At 45.5% G+C, this 17,010-nt stretch overlaps 1 protein-coding gene across 5 annotated transcripts in view; it reads left to right on the top strand.

Annotated features, from left to right (window-relative positions):
* The window catches only part of CACNA1I (calcium voltage-gated channel subunit alpha1 I), a 93,915-nt gene that overhangs the window by 37,047 nt on the left and 39,858 nt on the right, over positions 1-17,010 (top strand). For 4 of the 5 annotated variants that reach the window (XM_075428124.1, XM_075428126.1, XM_075428125.1 and 1 more), the window contains exons 4-8: positions 311-470; positions 2,501-2,816; positions 3,480-3,572; positions 8,657-8,963; positions 10,330-10,736. In XM_075428124.1, coding sequence (XP_075284239.1) covers positions 311-470; positions 2,501-2,816; positions 3,480-3,572; positions 8,657-8,963; positions 10,330-10,736 — 1,283 coding nt within the window. Of the gene's footprint in view, positions 1-310; positions 471-2,500; positions 2,817-3,479; positions 3,573-8,656; positions 8,964-9,042; positions 9,120-10,329; positions 10,737-17,010 lie in introns of those variants that run through there. The other variant, XM_075428129.1, reaches the window with a different exon arrangement.

A 17,010-nucleotide genomic window follows, 5' to 3' on the forward strand; every position in this document is an offset into this window, starting at 1 on the left:
TAGGGTTAAGAGATCACAGCATCATAGCAGCTCTGCTGGCTGCATGTCAGTAAAGGTTAGGACAAGAAAGGGTAATAATCATAAATCTAGCCTGGTCTGGGCAATAATTAATTTATGATATTCTGCTTTTATCTTCATGTGACTTTTTTTTTTTTCTGTATGGCTCCTGAACTATGTGACTGGGTTTTTCCTGTATGGCTCCTGAATTCTCCTTTCTTTTCCCTCTCCTTCCCTTCCTTTTCTCCATTTCTCTGTCTCTCTATTCCTCCATCCCACACTTGCTCTTTCTGGCTCTTTTCTCCCCCTGCAGGCATGCGCATCCTTGTGAACTTGCTCCTGGACACCTTGCCCATGCTGGGGAACGTCCTTCTTCTCTGCTTCTTTGTCTTCTTCATCTTCGGCATCATCGGGGTGCAGCTGTGGGCCGGGCTGCTCCGCAACCGCTGCTTCATGGAGGAAAACTTCACAATGTGAGTGCCTGGGAGATGATGTCCTCTTTCTTCCTTCCAGGGGCAGTTCTCTTTCCCCTTCCCTGCACGCTTGTCTTCTGCAGCCTGGCCTCCTCCAGCCATGCCCAGGGATTCAAGATGCTGCCCCTACTCCCAGACACAGGTGAAACCCTGAAACACCAGCCATACCAATTTTCTCCTTGACTTGCTCCCTCTTCAAAAATCAAGAACAAGAGGAGTCTTGTGGAAAGCCGTAGTTCTGCCTGATGCTTCCAGGGACATCTTTGCCACCTCTGGGATGGAGCTGAGGTCACTGTTTGGACAGTAGTGCATGACCTCCGGAGGCTTTGGAGGGACACAGGGAAATTACTGGAAAACTTCAGGAGTCGAATTGCACGTGGGAGGTGCCATGGGGAGAGGACAGGGGGCTGTTGGGAGAGGTGTCTCACAGCTGGATTAGTAGAAGTGAGAGCATCTGAAAGTAAATAGTGGCTGCTTGAATGGGATGAAAAAACCACGGGGAAACATGCACACAATTCTGGCAAAGAAAGCTTGAAGCTACACAGGGGTCCATTACAAGTATCTGAGGTTTATTCTGGGGATCAGAGGGGAGCCTGCAGAGCATGGTGGATAACTCCTGCCTGCTGCGAATTCTCCGATTACCCTCCTGGGGGGCATAGCACCACTTCCAGGGCACAGCTCCTCCTGTTGACTTTCTGGCTTTAGCAGATCTCAGGCTTTAAAATGTCTTCTGAAAACCATATACTAATCCCACCGTATCAGTTTCAACTGCTTTAAAAAAACCTAAAGGAGTAGAACAGTTTAGACTGATTAAACAATTCTGAAGCTTTAGATCATTTCACATTGGAAAAAAAAAAAAGTGTGAAAATAGAATCTGCAGAACAACAGTGGGGTTGGAGAGTAGGAGCTGCTTAAAGCAGGCATTTACTGTGTTTATATATTCCCTGGGGAAAAAAGAATGTTTAGAGTGATTGTCCTTTATGTAAATCCAGGGTAGTACTACTTTAATGAGTGTAATTACATCCATGCAGAGTTGATGTAACTGAGAAGTGAATTGGGGCCGCAGCCTGCAAAGTGACAGATACTAGAATATCTGTGGCTGACCATTACTAGAGAAAAGAAGTCTGCAGGCACCCAGATCACCAATGATGTGGATGTCTTACGACAGATCTATGTGGTTTAGTCCTGCTTGGTTTAGAATCGGAGACTTTCTTTTCTTTTTCATCAACGCCTGCCCTCTTCCAGTGACACATAGTGAAAAAGTCTGCATTCATGGAATGTGAAAGTTGTGTATTGCAGCACTGCAAGGAATACACCAGATAAAGTTTAATGGAAAATTTTAAATCTCCACCTTTCACTTTCCTGATCATTAGCTCATCTCCAGCTAGGCAAGCATAGAAGATTTTAATTATTCATGCATTTGGAAGGTGCTGCGTTATTTGGAAAAAAGCACGTGAACTTGTCATGAAACATTGCACCCATAATGCCAACTGTCAAGGAGGAGTCAAAGTTAAGGTTAAGTCAATTTTAACTTTGCGTTTCCTGATTTTAAGGCTTGGCTGTGCAACCTTAATTATGCATGAACTGGATCTTTTTTTTTTAGAAGTACAGAAGGTTCACTGCCAAATGTTATAAAACATGTCCATCAACGGTTACATACATGAGCACATCACAGCAAAGCCTGATGAACTTCCTTAATATCGCTGCATCTGATTTAGCTTTGATGCTAATGGGGAGAATGATCAGAATGCAAATCTCTGCATTCCAGTTTTTCTTCATCTTCATGCAAGCAGACTGTATAATTTGGCTTGGGGTGGTCTGATGGCAGGCAAAGCTCTGAAAACTGGGGACTCACTCAGGAAATTTCTTGTTTTCCAGAAGCCCTTCCCTTCCCCTGAGGCAGTAAACCTGGAAATCCCTTATCCAGTGCAGTCCCTGTGTCAGGATGGGAGCTCCCAGTTCCACCAGTGTCACTGATGAGAAACTGTCTGTTACAGGAACTTTATGACCGTGGTTTTTTATCCTTGTAGACAAGGTGACATTGTCCTGCCCCCTTACTACCAGCCTGAGGAAGATGATGAGATGCCCTTTATCTGCTCACTGTCAGGAGACAATGGAATTATGGGCTGTCATGAGATACCCCCACTGAAGGAGCGGGGCCATGAATGTTGTTTGGACAAGGATGATTATTATTACTACAACTCAGTCCGGCAAGAGTTCAACATCAGTGGCATGTGTGTCAACTGGAACCAGTACTACAATGTGTGCCGTACAGGCAATGCCAACCCGCACAAGGGTGCCATCAACTTTGACAACATTGGGTATGCCTGGATTGTGATATTTCAGGTAAGACCGAGTTAGCCTACTAAAAAGGCTCAAACTATTTTTCTTTTTTCCAGCTCAATCTTTCTGTGCTCCTGTGATGGTTTCTGCAGGGTGTGATACAACTGCAGAGAGAAAAGGGCTTTGTAACCACTCTGGCAAGAGAGGCAGAGTGCACACCATGAACGGTGTTCCTGAAGATGAGGAAGGACATAGAGTTGTTCCAGATCTTTGCTGGACTGGGCTACACACTTCAGGCTGACTTGTACCAGTTTTCCCTTCAATCCAGATCACTATAGCAAAAAAGTCTTCTTATTTTCTTTTTAATTCTCAGCACGCGTTGCAGATGGGAGCTAAAATCCGTGCCTTTTTTCTTCTCCGCCGGCAGTACGCAGTGTCCAGTCCAAGGGGCACAGAAACCTGCTGCGATCCAGGGAAATGAACTATTTTAATGAAATATTCCTGCTGTGGGCTAGCATGATCTCACTGGCTTTGACAGTACGCCAGTGTCACCAAAGCAATACCATGCTGATTTCCTGGAATGGAAATTTGGCCTACTTGAATTGAATTGTTGTTTCTCGCCTTCCTAGGGTTGCAACAGCCCTGCCAGTATCTGCCTGTATACTCTGAGAAGTGAACTCTGGAAGTCCACTTCCCTCCTGTTTCTCTTGTTGTTTGTCTTTGCAGGTGATCACACTGGAAGGGTGGGTGGAGATCATGTACTATGTGATGGACGCCCATTCCTTCTACAATTTTATCTACTTTATCTTGCTCATAATTGTAAGTATAAGACTTGACGACTGTCAGCATTGCAAGCTAAGAGCCTACAAAAAACAGGTGTTAGGTCAATGCAGATACCCGGGAAGCAAACTATTTAACTTGGATTTCTTCTAGGAATCTCAGGAACCCAGCTAGTTGATTTTCACCAAGAGTCAGTGGCAGGATCACACAGGTGTCAGACAGTAACCTTTCACTCAAAAAATATGTTCAGGATTGATTCCTAAAGATATACATACCCGGCGTAGAATAATGTTCTTGTCCGCAGATCTTCTCTCAAAGTAAATTCCGCAACCCATAGGTCCAAAAGCACAGAAAACCATTTCTGCATCTGCCCTCCTGCTTGGACTCTTTATACATTTTAAGCTCTCAAGTAATTCTTGAGCCATATTTTATGGCTTTTGGCAGCGCCTGTCTTTCTCCAAATCATAGAATGGTTTGGGTTGGAAGGGACCTTTAAAGGTGATCTAGTCCAACCCCCCTGCTGTGATTAGGGACACCTTCAACTAGACCAGTTTGCTCAGAGCCATGTCCAACCTGGAACTGAATGTTTCTAGGGATCAGGCCTCCACTGCCTCTCTGGGCAACCCATTCCAGTGTTTCACCACCCTCATGGTAAAAAAATTTCTTCCTTATATCTAGTCTAAATCTACCCTCCCTTAGTTTAAAGCTGTTACTCCTTGTCCTATCACAACAGGCCCTGCTAAAAAGATTTTCCCCATCTTTCCTATAGGCACCCTTCAGGTACTGAAAGGCTGCTTTAAGGTCTCCCTGGAGCCTTCTCTTCTCTAGGCTGAACAGCCCCAGCTCTCTCAGCCTGTCCTCATAGGAGAGGTGCTCCAGCCCTCTGATCATTTTTGTGGCCCTCCTCTGGACCCTCTCCAACAGGTCTGTCAGGGTCTCAGATTCAGATTTTGTCAGATTCAAGGTCTGTCATGCTGAATTGCTTCCTCACCATGAACAAAATGAGCTGCTGCTCCCAAAGTGTCCGCAGTCCAACATAAACTGGCTGTGTAAGAGCATCTGTGGCTGGTGGGGATGAAAAGAGAGAAGTGTGTCAGTGATGAGAACTTAAGTGCTTTATAAGCCCCGTGGGTTTATACAAGTGAAGGCTGAAGGTTGCTTTGCTGTAAGGACGTTTGTTGTCGTTGTCTGGAGAGAGAGGTGAGAAACGTGATGCCATTGCCTCTTCCATTCCTCAAGCCTCCCACATCTAAGTGCATGTTCTTGGAGGGAGTATCCTGTTTCTGACAAAGAAGGATTTTGTTTTTATGAAGACTCTTGCACTTTCCCCACATGGAGACCAAAGTCAAGACTAGAAGGGAAAGACTTAGGATGGATTATGGGAAGTACAAAATCTGTATGCAGTAGGTGCAATTTAGTGCTAGGTCACTTAGCCACTGAAGACCTCAGTGTGTATCTCCAAAGCCGACAGGCATTTGGATGGGCTGTTGAATGGACCTGGTTAAGACTCTACTCTTCACCTACTACTTGTCCTATGTGGTCATGCCCTCCTAGAAATAGGACCTCTAGAATCAGTAACACAATAACAGCAACAGACTCACCTGGCACAGGATCTAGTTTAAATTTAAATTGACATGCAATGATTTGAGAGCAAACAAACCTTAATCCAGTTTCTGGGAGAAATTCTGCAGCCTGGGGGTGGCACAAAAAAGAAAAAATCTGCTGGTCCATTCAGGTCAGAGAACTTATGAAAAAGCTGAATCTTCATGATATCCTCGATTTCTCCCTGCCTTCTGGCCTTCTACCATCACAAAGGAAAGACAAGGAGAGAAAACCAGAAAGATGATCTACTCTATGTGAGCTGCAGCTTGAGCCAGGAGAGCAGAGGTGAAATACACCTTGAGGAGTGCTGCTTTTACTTTGAGGCTGGGAAATCCCAAGGACAGACAGTGTAGAGGTATGATTGCACAGGGTGGGGGAGGAGCTCCCCCCAGCTCTATTCCCAAAGGCAAACTGAACATCTACTGCTTTTTGTGAGTTCAGAAAACAATTCTTTCCTGTAAAGTTTGTTCAGATCTCCCACCATGCAATAGACATTTAGTACCTACTTGCATTTTCACTTTGAGCAGCATGGCCAGGATACCCAGATTTGTACTTTGTGCAGTTCAGCATAGACTTCACTCCTGGCCTCAGACACGGTCTCTCCCAGAGCCAGGAAGGACTGTGCAGAGCCAGTGTTTAAACATTGGGGTGAGCATGCCTGTCTCCTGCAGGCCAGTTCTGAAAACTGCCCCTCACCCCCTGCTCCAAACTACATAAATTCTGTAGCATATTTTTGGTTTCTAAGCAGGAGCATCCTTCTAGTGCTGGCTCACCTCATGTGGATTCCCAGTGAATCCCAGTGAGCCTCTGAATTTGCAGGCGGCTGAAAACCCTCAATTAAACACTCCACCTGAGATTTTACTGTGGAGTGTCATTGACATTTCTAGACACTCCCTCCTCATTTGCAGAAGCTGTGTAGGTTTATTTCCATCAAACACAGGAGCACATGAACCTCAACTTACTCTGGGGACTGCTCAGAACAAAGGAGCCATATGCTAGATGGGATATTTCCTTTGCCTTTGGTGGAGTTACACCAAGAAAGTATTTAGCCTTTCTGTTACCTCTTTGCATGTGTAATGCGTCCTTTGCAGCATATAACAACACCACAGTGTGAACTTGCAAGCATTGGTTTCATTTTCTCTCTGAGTCTTATAGAAACCATAGAATGGTTTGGGTTGGAAGGGACCTTTAAAGGTCATCTAGTCCAACCCCCTGCAGTGAGCAGGGACATCTTCAACTGGATCAGGTTGCTCAGAGCCCCATCCAACCTGGCCTTGAATGTTTCCAGGGATGGGGCATCTACCACCTCTCTGGGCTGACAGTGTGATCCTCCTCTGCTTGTAGCCTAGAGAGAAGGTGTTGCATGCACAGCTGGTATCCAGCTTCCAACTCTGCCTTACTCAGCACAAGCTGAGGGAGATAACTGAGTGGGCAAGCCTGTATGAGCGTAGTGTAGTGCTGAGGGGGAAGAGGGCAGGAGAGTGCATTGGAGAAGTTGGATTCCCAGTCATACTCTCATCAGTGAAAACATGCAAGACATCGTGGACTAGGGAATACTTGGAAGAAGGTGAAGGAATCCAAATGAGGCATTGTTTTAATTTTCAAGGTCACATACAGAAGCTGAGGGGAAAATAAGCTGAAATGTGACAGGAGGAGAAGGAAGAGAAGGGTTCAGTGCCGAAGGGAAACAGAATTAGAACAGCTTTGAAGGGTGCTGAGAGGAAGAGGAAAAAAAAGAAGCACTCTTTATTTTGAGATGGTTTATTGTCCTTATGCTGAATCTGGTTGGGAAGAACTTCATGTTTCAAAGGCTTACTCAGATGCTGGTGGGGACATCTCCCGTTTGAAATCTGAGCATCACTGTATTGAGCCTCCGGGCAGAGCTGCTGGGCAACTGTGTGCAAGAGAAAGGGACAACCAAGGGGTGTGATTTGGTGGGAGAGTGTTAAGGGCTGTGCACTGTGGGAAAAGGTGCTTGGACAGAGAAGAGAAGCTGGGGTACTTGCTGAAAAAAACTCCACCTTTTCCATGTACAAAGGTTAGGGTCAGGTTATCACCACCTTTTCTTGTCCTCTCCACCTTGCTTGAAGGGTTACATGGGGGAGGACACGTGTGAAGATAAGGGCAGGATTGAATACAGCTCTGTGTTAGAGCTGTTAGCTTGGAAAGGAGAGATGGGGAGATGAGACTGGGTCTTGCGTGGGTTCATACAGGAGGAACACAGTGCAAGAATATCCCTTATCAGGGATGCTCCGTGGTCCAGGGGAAGCAGAAATCTTGAGCTGGTGCTTCCTCTTCTCCTGGGGGCTGCCCCACAGAGTCAGTTTCAGAGCAGCGCAGACGTGTGGTCCTTGTTCTGAGATCAGACTCTGCATTTTATCAATGCCACTTACAGCTTTACGAGGAGCAGGTACAAATCAAGGCATCATAGCTTTTGAGAATGATTTTGAATGGGGTTACTAGCCCTTTTATGTATGAAAGTCTCATCATATTGAAACTCAAGTTTTATTGAAAGTGTAATGGATAGAGCTCCTAGTAGAGATTCATCTGTAATTTCATAATATGCAACACGGAGAGTGAGATTTTTACCTCCAGATCTCTCAGTACCAAGAAATATTTGCTCCATTTTACAGATAGCAAAACTGAGGCAAAGGAAGCTTAAAGGGAACATGCAAAGGTGTAAAATAAGCCTGGTGGACTTTTTGGCTTCTGTATAGAGAATGGGAAGAACGTGGGCATTTTATTTTGTTTCTAAGAAATTGGGGGTGTGAGTTGTTGTTGGTTTTGTGTTTGAAAAGGAAGGCCTACCTAGACTGAACGACAAGTAAAGTAAGAGCTAATATAATATGTCTAGTATCAGAAGAATTGAAAATGGGCAAGGAAGCACTGTTTTGCCAGACTATTTAGTGTCCTTGTCAAAGTCATTAGTTTTTGTAAACTCCTCTTTGATTTCAAGAGCTCATTCATTTCAGCGAAGTGCCATCTCCCTGTATGATGAATTAAGGTGTAAATGGTACAAATAAATAAAATGCTCTGAGAATGCTCACATGTCCTCCAAGAATTGAAGATCATAAATGACAGTGCATGATTTTTCTAGTAGTAAAAGAGCAAGCAGAGGAGAAAGCAACCAAACCAGCAAACTAGTCCTCTGTCTCCAACCTTCTATTTCATGCAAAGGAGAGGCAAAGAAGTACTCCAGTTTTCATCAAACCCTTTGCAAGTGACTTCTAAGTGACTTACTAAAGGGCCAAAAGCCTGCAAAATAGTAAAAATTCAAGCTTGTGTTTCTTGAATTTCAGTTCAGAGCTCTGATCTGGCATGGAAATGACATAGAGTGAGTTCTCAAAAACAAGCTCAGCCAGCCCTAGCTTTCTCTGATATCCTGTCTTCATACATAGAGTGGTTCCTGTTCCTCTGTCTGCCTCCAGACACTTTCCCCTCCTCTCTCCTCTTATGTTCCCCCTGCTGCATGTTCTTCCTCATGTTAACGTTAACTGTCTCTTCTGCTCCTTTGCTACTAGGTGGGCTCCTTCTTCATGATTAATCTGTGCCTGGTGGTCATCGCCACGCAGTTCTCAGAGACCAAGCAGCGGGAGCATCAGCTGATGCAGGAGCAGAGGGCCCGGTACCTCTCCTCCAGCACTGTTGCCAGCTACATGGAGCCAGGAGACTGCTATGAGGAGATCTTCCAATATGTCTGCCACATTGTGCGCAAAGCCAAACGCCGCACCCTTGGGCTGTACAACAGTATACAGAGCCGGCGCCAGGGCCACATGGAGCCAAGCGAAGCCAAGCTAGCCATGAACAGGAAAAGCCAGAGGCACTACAGTAAGGATTGCATGGGTAAAGCTGGAAATGCCAATAATGGAAATGTGAGAGTACCTGGGAGCATCCCCAAGTGCCAGCTTGCCAAAGGACCCATGCCTACAAAGCACAGAATTAGAACTGAGCATGGGACCATGACCAGTGCAACAGACCAGCAAGGTGGGAATGAAACAGGGGTGACCAGCAGGGAATATGGGAAACCCAGAGACCATAGTGGGATAACACTAAAGGCACTGACTGAGGCTTGCAAAGGGCTTCACGTCTGGTATAGCAGGGTGATGATAGCAGTTTGGGAGAGAAGTATTAGGAGAATATGATGGAGTGGGACCAAGGATTGGACTCAGTGACACAGCGGGTCCCTCAGAGCGCTCCTCCAAAACTGAGTTGCTGTGGGACCTCAAGAGACAGGCAAAAAGAATAGAATTGCAAGAGGGTGTCTCCTGAACCAAGGGAGCAATACTGAAGAAGTCAGTTTGATATGCAAGGGCAATGGATACAATTTCTCTTGATGGGAGCACATGCTGTTGTGTAAAATTAGATGCGAGATACCATTTAAATTGGATTCCTGGCCTGAAAAGTGACTGTAAAAATGGTTTTACAGAGTTAGTATTAAGTGCCTGTCGATGCCTTTCCTAGGTTATGCTCCCATTAACAAGCAAAAAAGCGGATTTTCCTTCAGCTGGTCTTGCATACTCAGTCTTTTATTTTCTTTGCTTGCTGAGAGAAAAGTTTCTGCAGGCTTCATGCACTGTGTTAATGAATTAATTGCTTTGTTCCCCCAGTGTCCATTTGATCTTCCAGGCCCAACTGGGGGATGGAGGAACATAAACTTAGTTTTCTCAATGAATTCAGGAGATCTGTTCTGATTCAGAGCACACAGACTATCAGGAGGAAGTGTTCTTGTGCTAGCTTTTCTGGCTTCTTGAGATGCTTTGCTAATGTAGCTTCCCTAATTTAGAGAGTTCAGCTCAGCATGTGGGTTCTCGGACCCCACTTGTAGCAGTTCAGGCCACAAGCAGCCCTCATGATCGTTTTTCCCTCACTTCCCATTTAACACAAGCTACTGAGTCTCAAGCTGTGTTTCCTGCATCATACAAAACAGTTCTTCCTTTGATGGACGTGATACCCCATTGAGCCTAATCACTGGCAGCTGAACAGTACCATGCCTTTTGGTGACATAGCTAGTCAGTGTAAAGCCCCACGCTGATGGCTTTTATTGCTGCCCTTGAGATGATGTGCCAGCGTTTAATCATCCTTACAACTAAAAAGCCCTGTTACCCTGTCTAAATACCCAAAAGCCAAACACGTGCCCAGTTTCAATGTCTTTTTCAAAGCCTTCTCCTTTAAGCATGATCATTTCTCTCCCCAGGGCTTTGCCAGCAGCACAACTCTCTTGACTGCCCTCCTCAGGGCTTGGTCCAGTCTATTGCTGTGACAGCGATCTCTGATCCCACCAACTGCCCCCGATGCCATCAAGGGGAGCACGAAGCATCCCGAAGACTCTCTGTCCTGGATAGTGCTGACTCAGACCAGGAAGATGGAGGAGCCAGCGAAGAGGAGGGAGAGGGCAGCAGAGAGGACCAGGATGCCTCCGCGCTGGAGAAGGAGGAGGAGGAGGAGATGGAAGAAGGCAGACGGCTGAAGCTCTGCAGCAACATGTGGCGAGAAGTGAGGGTCAAGCTTCGAGGGATTGTGGACAGCAAGTACTTCAACCGTGGGATCATGATTGCAATCCTAGTGAACACTATCAGCATGGGCATTGAGCACCACGAGCAGGTAAGGCACCTTGGGGCACAGGGTGGGCAGCAGGGACTGGTGAGTCCTGCTGATGGTTCTGGCTCGCTAAGCAGCTGATACAACTTGGTAGAGGCAGAGACTGAGCAATTTGGACCCCAGGCGGCAGCACAGATGGTCCCAGCATGGCTTTGGAGAAAGCCTCAGGATTTTTCAGGGTCTTTTCTTCCTTATCCCTGCACTTAATCACTTTCACTGTCTCCATGTGTTTTCTTCTCAACTCCTTTCAATCCCCCTCTTTTTCTCCTCCCTGCTCACTTTCATCTCTCTGTTTTTCTTTTTTACCCTGTCTTCTCTTTCCATCTGCTTCTTTCTCCTTCAGCCTTGTGTCTTCCATCTTCCTCACCTCTCTCTCTCATTCCTCTCTTCATTAGCTTACTGAATCCTTAGTCTATTTGGTTAATTTAATGTGCCCTCCGGGGATGTCACAGGCACTTCACCAGCATCTCAATTCAAATCTATCAGCTTGCTAGCCTTTCCAGCTTAATTAAGAGATGCCTGAGCACAGTCTAGCTATACAAGAAGGCTAGGAAAGGCACCACCTGCCATCTCCAGTCATTTTGGGGTCTCAGATGGCTTGAGCCTTTCCTTTGCCCTGACAGCAAGAAGTGATAGATAGGTCAGACATAGACAGCAGGTGTGGGCACAGGTTTGACTTTCACGCCAGTAGTTTGCAGGCAGCTCTGAGTCAGCAGTGCACTTTATCCTAATGACAGACTTGTGAGATGAAGAAGGATTGTATGCCCTCATTTTATAGCTGGGAAGCAGAGGCTGTGTCTACATTGTGATGTGCAGAGCCAGCTTCAGAGGGTGTTAAGCACGCCCATGACCTTGCATCTGCATTGCTAGCTGGTGGCTCTGCTGCACTTTGCGTTAAAGAAGTCCGTGCTGTACATCCATGTCTCAGATCTATGCCACCAGTCTCAATGTGACCATGATTCGCTCCACGTGTCTGCCTAGATCACAGAAAAAGAGATCTCTCCACTAGTGAGATGCTGAGTGCACTGAAGGTTTGGAGCCAAGGTGAAGTCTAGTCCTGAACACAGTCTCAGGCAGCAAAAAGACAGGCAGTGAGTCTGGTTCAAGTGAGGCACTCATTTGTCCTGTGCTGTATCAGGATGGAGATACCTTGAGACTCAAAGTATCCTGAATTCTCTGTTTGAGGCAACACAGTGTCTGAGCCAGTATTTGAAGCCCTAGAGGTCTGGATCCCACCTACATACCAAGCATTAGATCTTTTGTCAAAGCCCAGCTAGTTCCTGATACAAGGATGGGAAACCTTAATTTGATCCCAGAATGCAAAACTGCACTAGATGCTTCAGTACCAGAAAAATACTGGCAGAAGCTCAGAGGATAGGAAAATGAAGAAGAGGCTGGAGGATTTGACTCATGAAAATAGATAAAAAAGAGCGATGTATTTATCACGTAGCAGAGAGATGACTAAGGGTTGAAGCCCAGGACAATATGAAAACTGCCCACTGATGTTTCAAAGATGTGAGCACCAAGCCGGGAGAGCTATTGTTCATTTTGGTTTATTGGAGACAGCGTGAATTAAGAGTTTAGCAGAAGAATATTTGAGCTGGAGGTAGAGAATTCCCTCTCATGTTCTGGCTATTGTGTGTGCAGATTTAAGCCCTCCTAGGCCACCTCTGCTGTGTTTGTATAGCCTGCAGCAGAGTGGGATCTGCCTTCAGCCTGGGGGTTTCTAGTAGCAGATTGTTAATGACACGTCCTTAAAGTTATGCTATCGCTTTTTATCCAGAAGTAGCTAGGAAAAGCTTATGACCCTGCATGCTGTTTCTACTAGAAAGAGATGTCAATCACATTGATCATAACTGAAAAATGTGGTGCAGCCTGTTTATTTAGAATGTGTATACTGAATCCTATTTCTCTGGCACAAGAAGATTAAAAAAATGTATCTAATATTCAGTCCAGACCATGAATTCTAGGTCATTTTCAGTCAGCAGTTAACTCAAAAGCACACAGGCATTTGCACTTCCCCTTGCTCTCTTCCAGTTTTCCTCAAGCTGTACTGTAAGTACATCTCAGACTAATGCTTCATCACCTCCTTTTCTCTCCTTCCTCTCTCTTTTTCCTGTTGTTTTTCCTCCCAGAAACACAAATTTTCACAGAACGATATCCAGCAAAACCCCTCTGTCCACAGAGATCTGTGATTTGCAGGGTGATGCCACCCTATGACTGAAGTAGCTTCTGTTGCTTCAGCTACTTCATTGTATGACTGTCTCCTGGCCCAGAGCTAAGGTGTATAGAGACCTCTCAAGCTTTTACTTCTGGTGCATGGGAGATCACAACACCAGCCACTCTCTGGGGATGTATCTGGCTGGGCAAGAAGACGTGTGAAGGTGTCGCAGGTTTGAGCAGTCATGGTGGGAGCTGCTCATGGCACGTCCGTCAGCTCCTTGCTGCTCCACTTGTTCATGGACTATACACAGATGAGCTGGCCTGCTGACCAAAGCACCCACCAACCATCAGGTTAAGGTGTGAGAGAGACTGCAGGAGCCAGGCACAAGGTTCAGGCTCAGAAACACAGAACCCTGGGGGACAGAGTCCCTGTGTGAGTCTTGCCTTCTATTCCTGAGCCTTGACCAACAAAAAGAAAAACATGAATTAAAATTATCTGTTTGATGCAATTCAGGGGTTTAATGTTCACAATGTTTTTCTGCCAGGAGACTTATCCTCAGCAACTCAGATCCAGATCACCTTGGAATATGGCTTTATTTGGCTTATCCATCCAGTCCCTTGTCCTGTCCTGTTTGTGTGGCCAAGGCAGCTTCCCATCTCCTTATGCATTTCTTGTGAGGGAAATCAACTCATTTTGGGACAAACGGCACTGCTATGAGTCATTTTTAATCCTTAAGCTTATCGCAGGTTATCGCTTGTAAATAGATACGTTTATTCAAATCCATCAGTGTGCACTATACTGTGTAATATCCTCAGTATTAGGCCTTCAGATATTGCTGGGACATTGCACAAGCCGAAATCCATCATTTCAAGCTTTGTCCTGCTTGAAATATTTTTTGCAATTCTTCAGATCTGCTGCTACTTGGAAGTGCCTATTTTTAAAATCCAGTGTAGAAAATCAAGATATTAGATGCTTGTGGCTGTCCAGAAGGATCCTTTAAAGAGGCTTACTTTTTTTTAATATTCACAGAGGATCTGCTGCTGCTCGCTTTTCTCGCTTGTTCAGCATGAGGATGAAAGGCTGGTCCCAGCTGAATGTCTCAAGCTGCCTTTCTCATGTATTTGTTGAACGGCCTGTTGGAGTCAAGCTTCCTTGCCATGAGTAGACAATTAGACAATTGCTGAGTAACTTGATTTATCAACTCCAGTATCTACTTACAGTATTCCTTTGTACATCAGATCAATACTTTATGAAGTTCGTTGTGTGTGGATCAGGAGACGGTCCCTTGTTTCTTGACTGGACCAGCCCTGTGGATCAGTACCTTCATATCCTTTAGGCTGTGTGATTTCCCTTTATACCAGCATTTATTGCATCCACAAGTTCGAATTTTACAGTTATTGCTTCTCATTTTACTATTTGCTCTTGTCAGAAACATTCGGCAAATGTCCAAGCCAGCTCATCATACTGATGTTTAGTAAATGATGGAACAGTCTCCCTGGGGTGGTAGATGAAACCACGTTACTTTAGTCTTGTAAAACTAGGGTATAATGAAACATCACAAAATCCTGCATTGGTTGTGGGGTGGTGATTAGAGTAAGAACAAGCTACTTGGTATGCTCCATGGCCAATTTCTATGACTCTTCTGATTATTGTCTAGTGATTTTGAAATGATGAATGAAAAAGGACAGGCTGGAGACCTCTCTATGAAATATTTCTCTCTCATGTTCTCAGAGGCAGTGGTGTGAAGGTATGCTTTGGTAGGGCTGGTCCGCATAGATCACATCAATTACTCTTCAGTTTCTGGACAGTTGCAAATTTACTCCTGGTTAGGAGAAACTTCTCCTGCAGGGGCTTCGTGGTGGTCTGCATATTCTTAACCTTTCCTGTAGTGCAGGAGTTTCTGGCTGCTGTCAGATAATGGACTAATTGCCTTTTCAGTCTAATCTGACATAAGAACTCCAATATTAGTTAATAAGAAACTGAAAAGGGGGAAAAAAACTGAGCTGTTGCCCTCTATTGCCCCAGTTTTAGTTTCTGGTCACTGGACAGGAGCTGTGAAGTAGATCTGAATCATACATTTCACTCTCAGTATTTGATCTACATTTTTAGGGATGAAGGAATTTGCACCATGAAGATGTGAATTAGGTAGTTTCATGGATTTGGAAAGAGATCCATATGCTGAGCAGGTGAACCAGTCTTGTTAAAACACTGGCTCTGGGCATGCTTTGCCCCCTGGAATCTCTCTCTCCTTCAAGCCACCCTTCTCAGCCCAATACTCAGCTCACACAGTTCTGTTCAAGTTTCTCTCCTAGTGGGATGGGTAAACCAGTCTATCCTAGCTTGGCAATATGAACAGACTTCTTGTGGGGACATTTCTGGTGTTTCCTGGTTTTCCTGGACCAAAATAGGCTTGAGTTCAGGCCTTTCCTTGTGGACACTTCAATTTACAGTTTCTAGGTAAATCTGGGTGGCCTGGGAGGAGGAAACCTTGCTAACAGTTTTGATCATAAATGTCTGAGTGCTGTCTGTGAGAGCCATCACAACTGTGAGCAGATCCGTTGTGTTGGGAATCTCATGTGTCAGTAGGAAGGAAAGGAGAAAACCACTTTTTCCCTGTCTGCTTGCCCCCTTCATGAAGTTCATACTTCCCTGTCCAGAGTCCCCTGCATCAGCCTTGTCCCAGCTACCAGTCTTGTCCACCGACACTCATGGCCACACTGCCCCAGGCAAGAGGGCATCCCTGCACAGGACATAGGCCCTGGTGGCCCCCACCCTGCAGCCCCAGCTCCAAGCTGATGGCTCTTTCCACTCTGCCGAATCATCTCTATCTCCAGAAGCAGCTGCCATGCAGGACCTGCCTTTAGCCGGTGAGCGTGCTGCCTTGGCCTCTCCAGTTGGCTTGGCTCTTTTTCTCCTCGTTTTTCCTGAGTTCATTCCTTTTGTGTTGCTCTTCCTTCCCCAGCATTTATGTCTTTCCTACTCCATTTTAAAAAATCTCTCTTTCTGTACTTCTTGTGGGTGCCAGGGAGTTTATTTTACTATTTTTTTTTCAGCTTTGTTTTTAAATTCCTCTTTTGCTGCCTTTCTCTCTGCCCATCTCTCATTCCTTTCCCTGACCGGCCCTCCCTACTCCTTGCTCTAGGAAGGACGCTTTACTGGGACTGATTGATGGCCCATTAGAAAAAGATTAACAGGTGGAGGCTTGACTAAAGAAACAGATGTCGGGGAAGGAAGAAGAGACAGGGGAACAGGTGACCTTTTCTGCAAGTGAGATGCAAGCATGGCTTTTCAAACATCAGTTGCTCCCTATGACAGCACAAGAGAGAACGCATGGACAGCAGAGAGGATGATAATCCACCATCATAGCCTGTCACTTTTTTACATTGCTCATTCTCACTGACCTAATCATTTGATTCAGGCTGAAACTGGCATCTCTGTTTAGCATATGGACCTCATGTTCCCAGCGAGTGTCATTACTGTATGGCTCTTCGTGAAGTGATCTTCATCTCTCCCTTTCTGTGCGTGCTTGCTCGTTCTTTCTTTCTCTTCACTCTTATCTCTCCTCTTCTCCTCTTCATTTTCAGGGTGGTTTTGTTATTCAAATGTAATTATGGATGGAAATTGAGCCATCTCCCCTTTTTTGATTTTAAAGAAATGGACTGTTTCAATAAAAATCTGCAATGAGGAGTGCAAGAAATTAGCAAACGGTGTGGGAAGCCACAGATGCGAGGAGCAGTTTCCAGTCCATTTGCTCATCTGGGAGGATCTGGGCCCCTGGGGGTCTCAGAGCAGGGGTTAAAGCAGCCCCAGCTTCAGGGAGAGGGCCAGACCCTGAGCCGCATTCCTCCCTCACTTCCCCTTCCACCAGTGGAATAAGTAACAGACACAGCCAACATAAAGGCTGCCCTTCAGAAGAACAGCAATTTTGCAGTCCTCAGGGAGAGACCATGACTCCCCTTCCTAGTTGACACTAGTACTAAGTTTATGGTAAAAATATTGGCTCTGACCTGCAGGGACTCCCTTTTTTGTTTCTGGACAGACCAGGAGTGTCTGTCCTCTCTTGCTGTGAACAACAGGCTTTTGCAGTTTTCTTCTTCCCATCCATTTTATGTG

This window comes from Opisthocomus hoazin, chromosome 8 (assembly GCF_030867145.1).
Source record: "Opisthocomus hoazin isolate bOpiHoa1 chromosome 8, bOpiHoa1.hap1, whole genome shotgun sequence".
In the NCBI taxonomy this organism is placed as follows: domain Eukaryota; kingdom Metazoa; phylum Chordata; class Aves; order Opisthocomiformes; family Opisthocomidae; genus Opisthocomus; species Opisthocomus hoazin.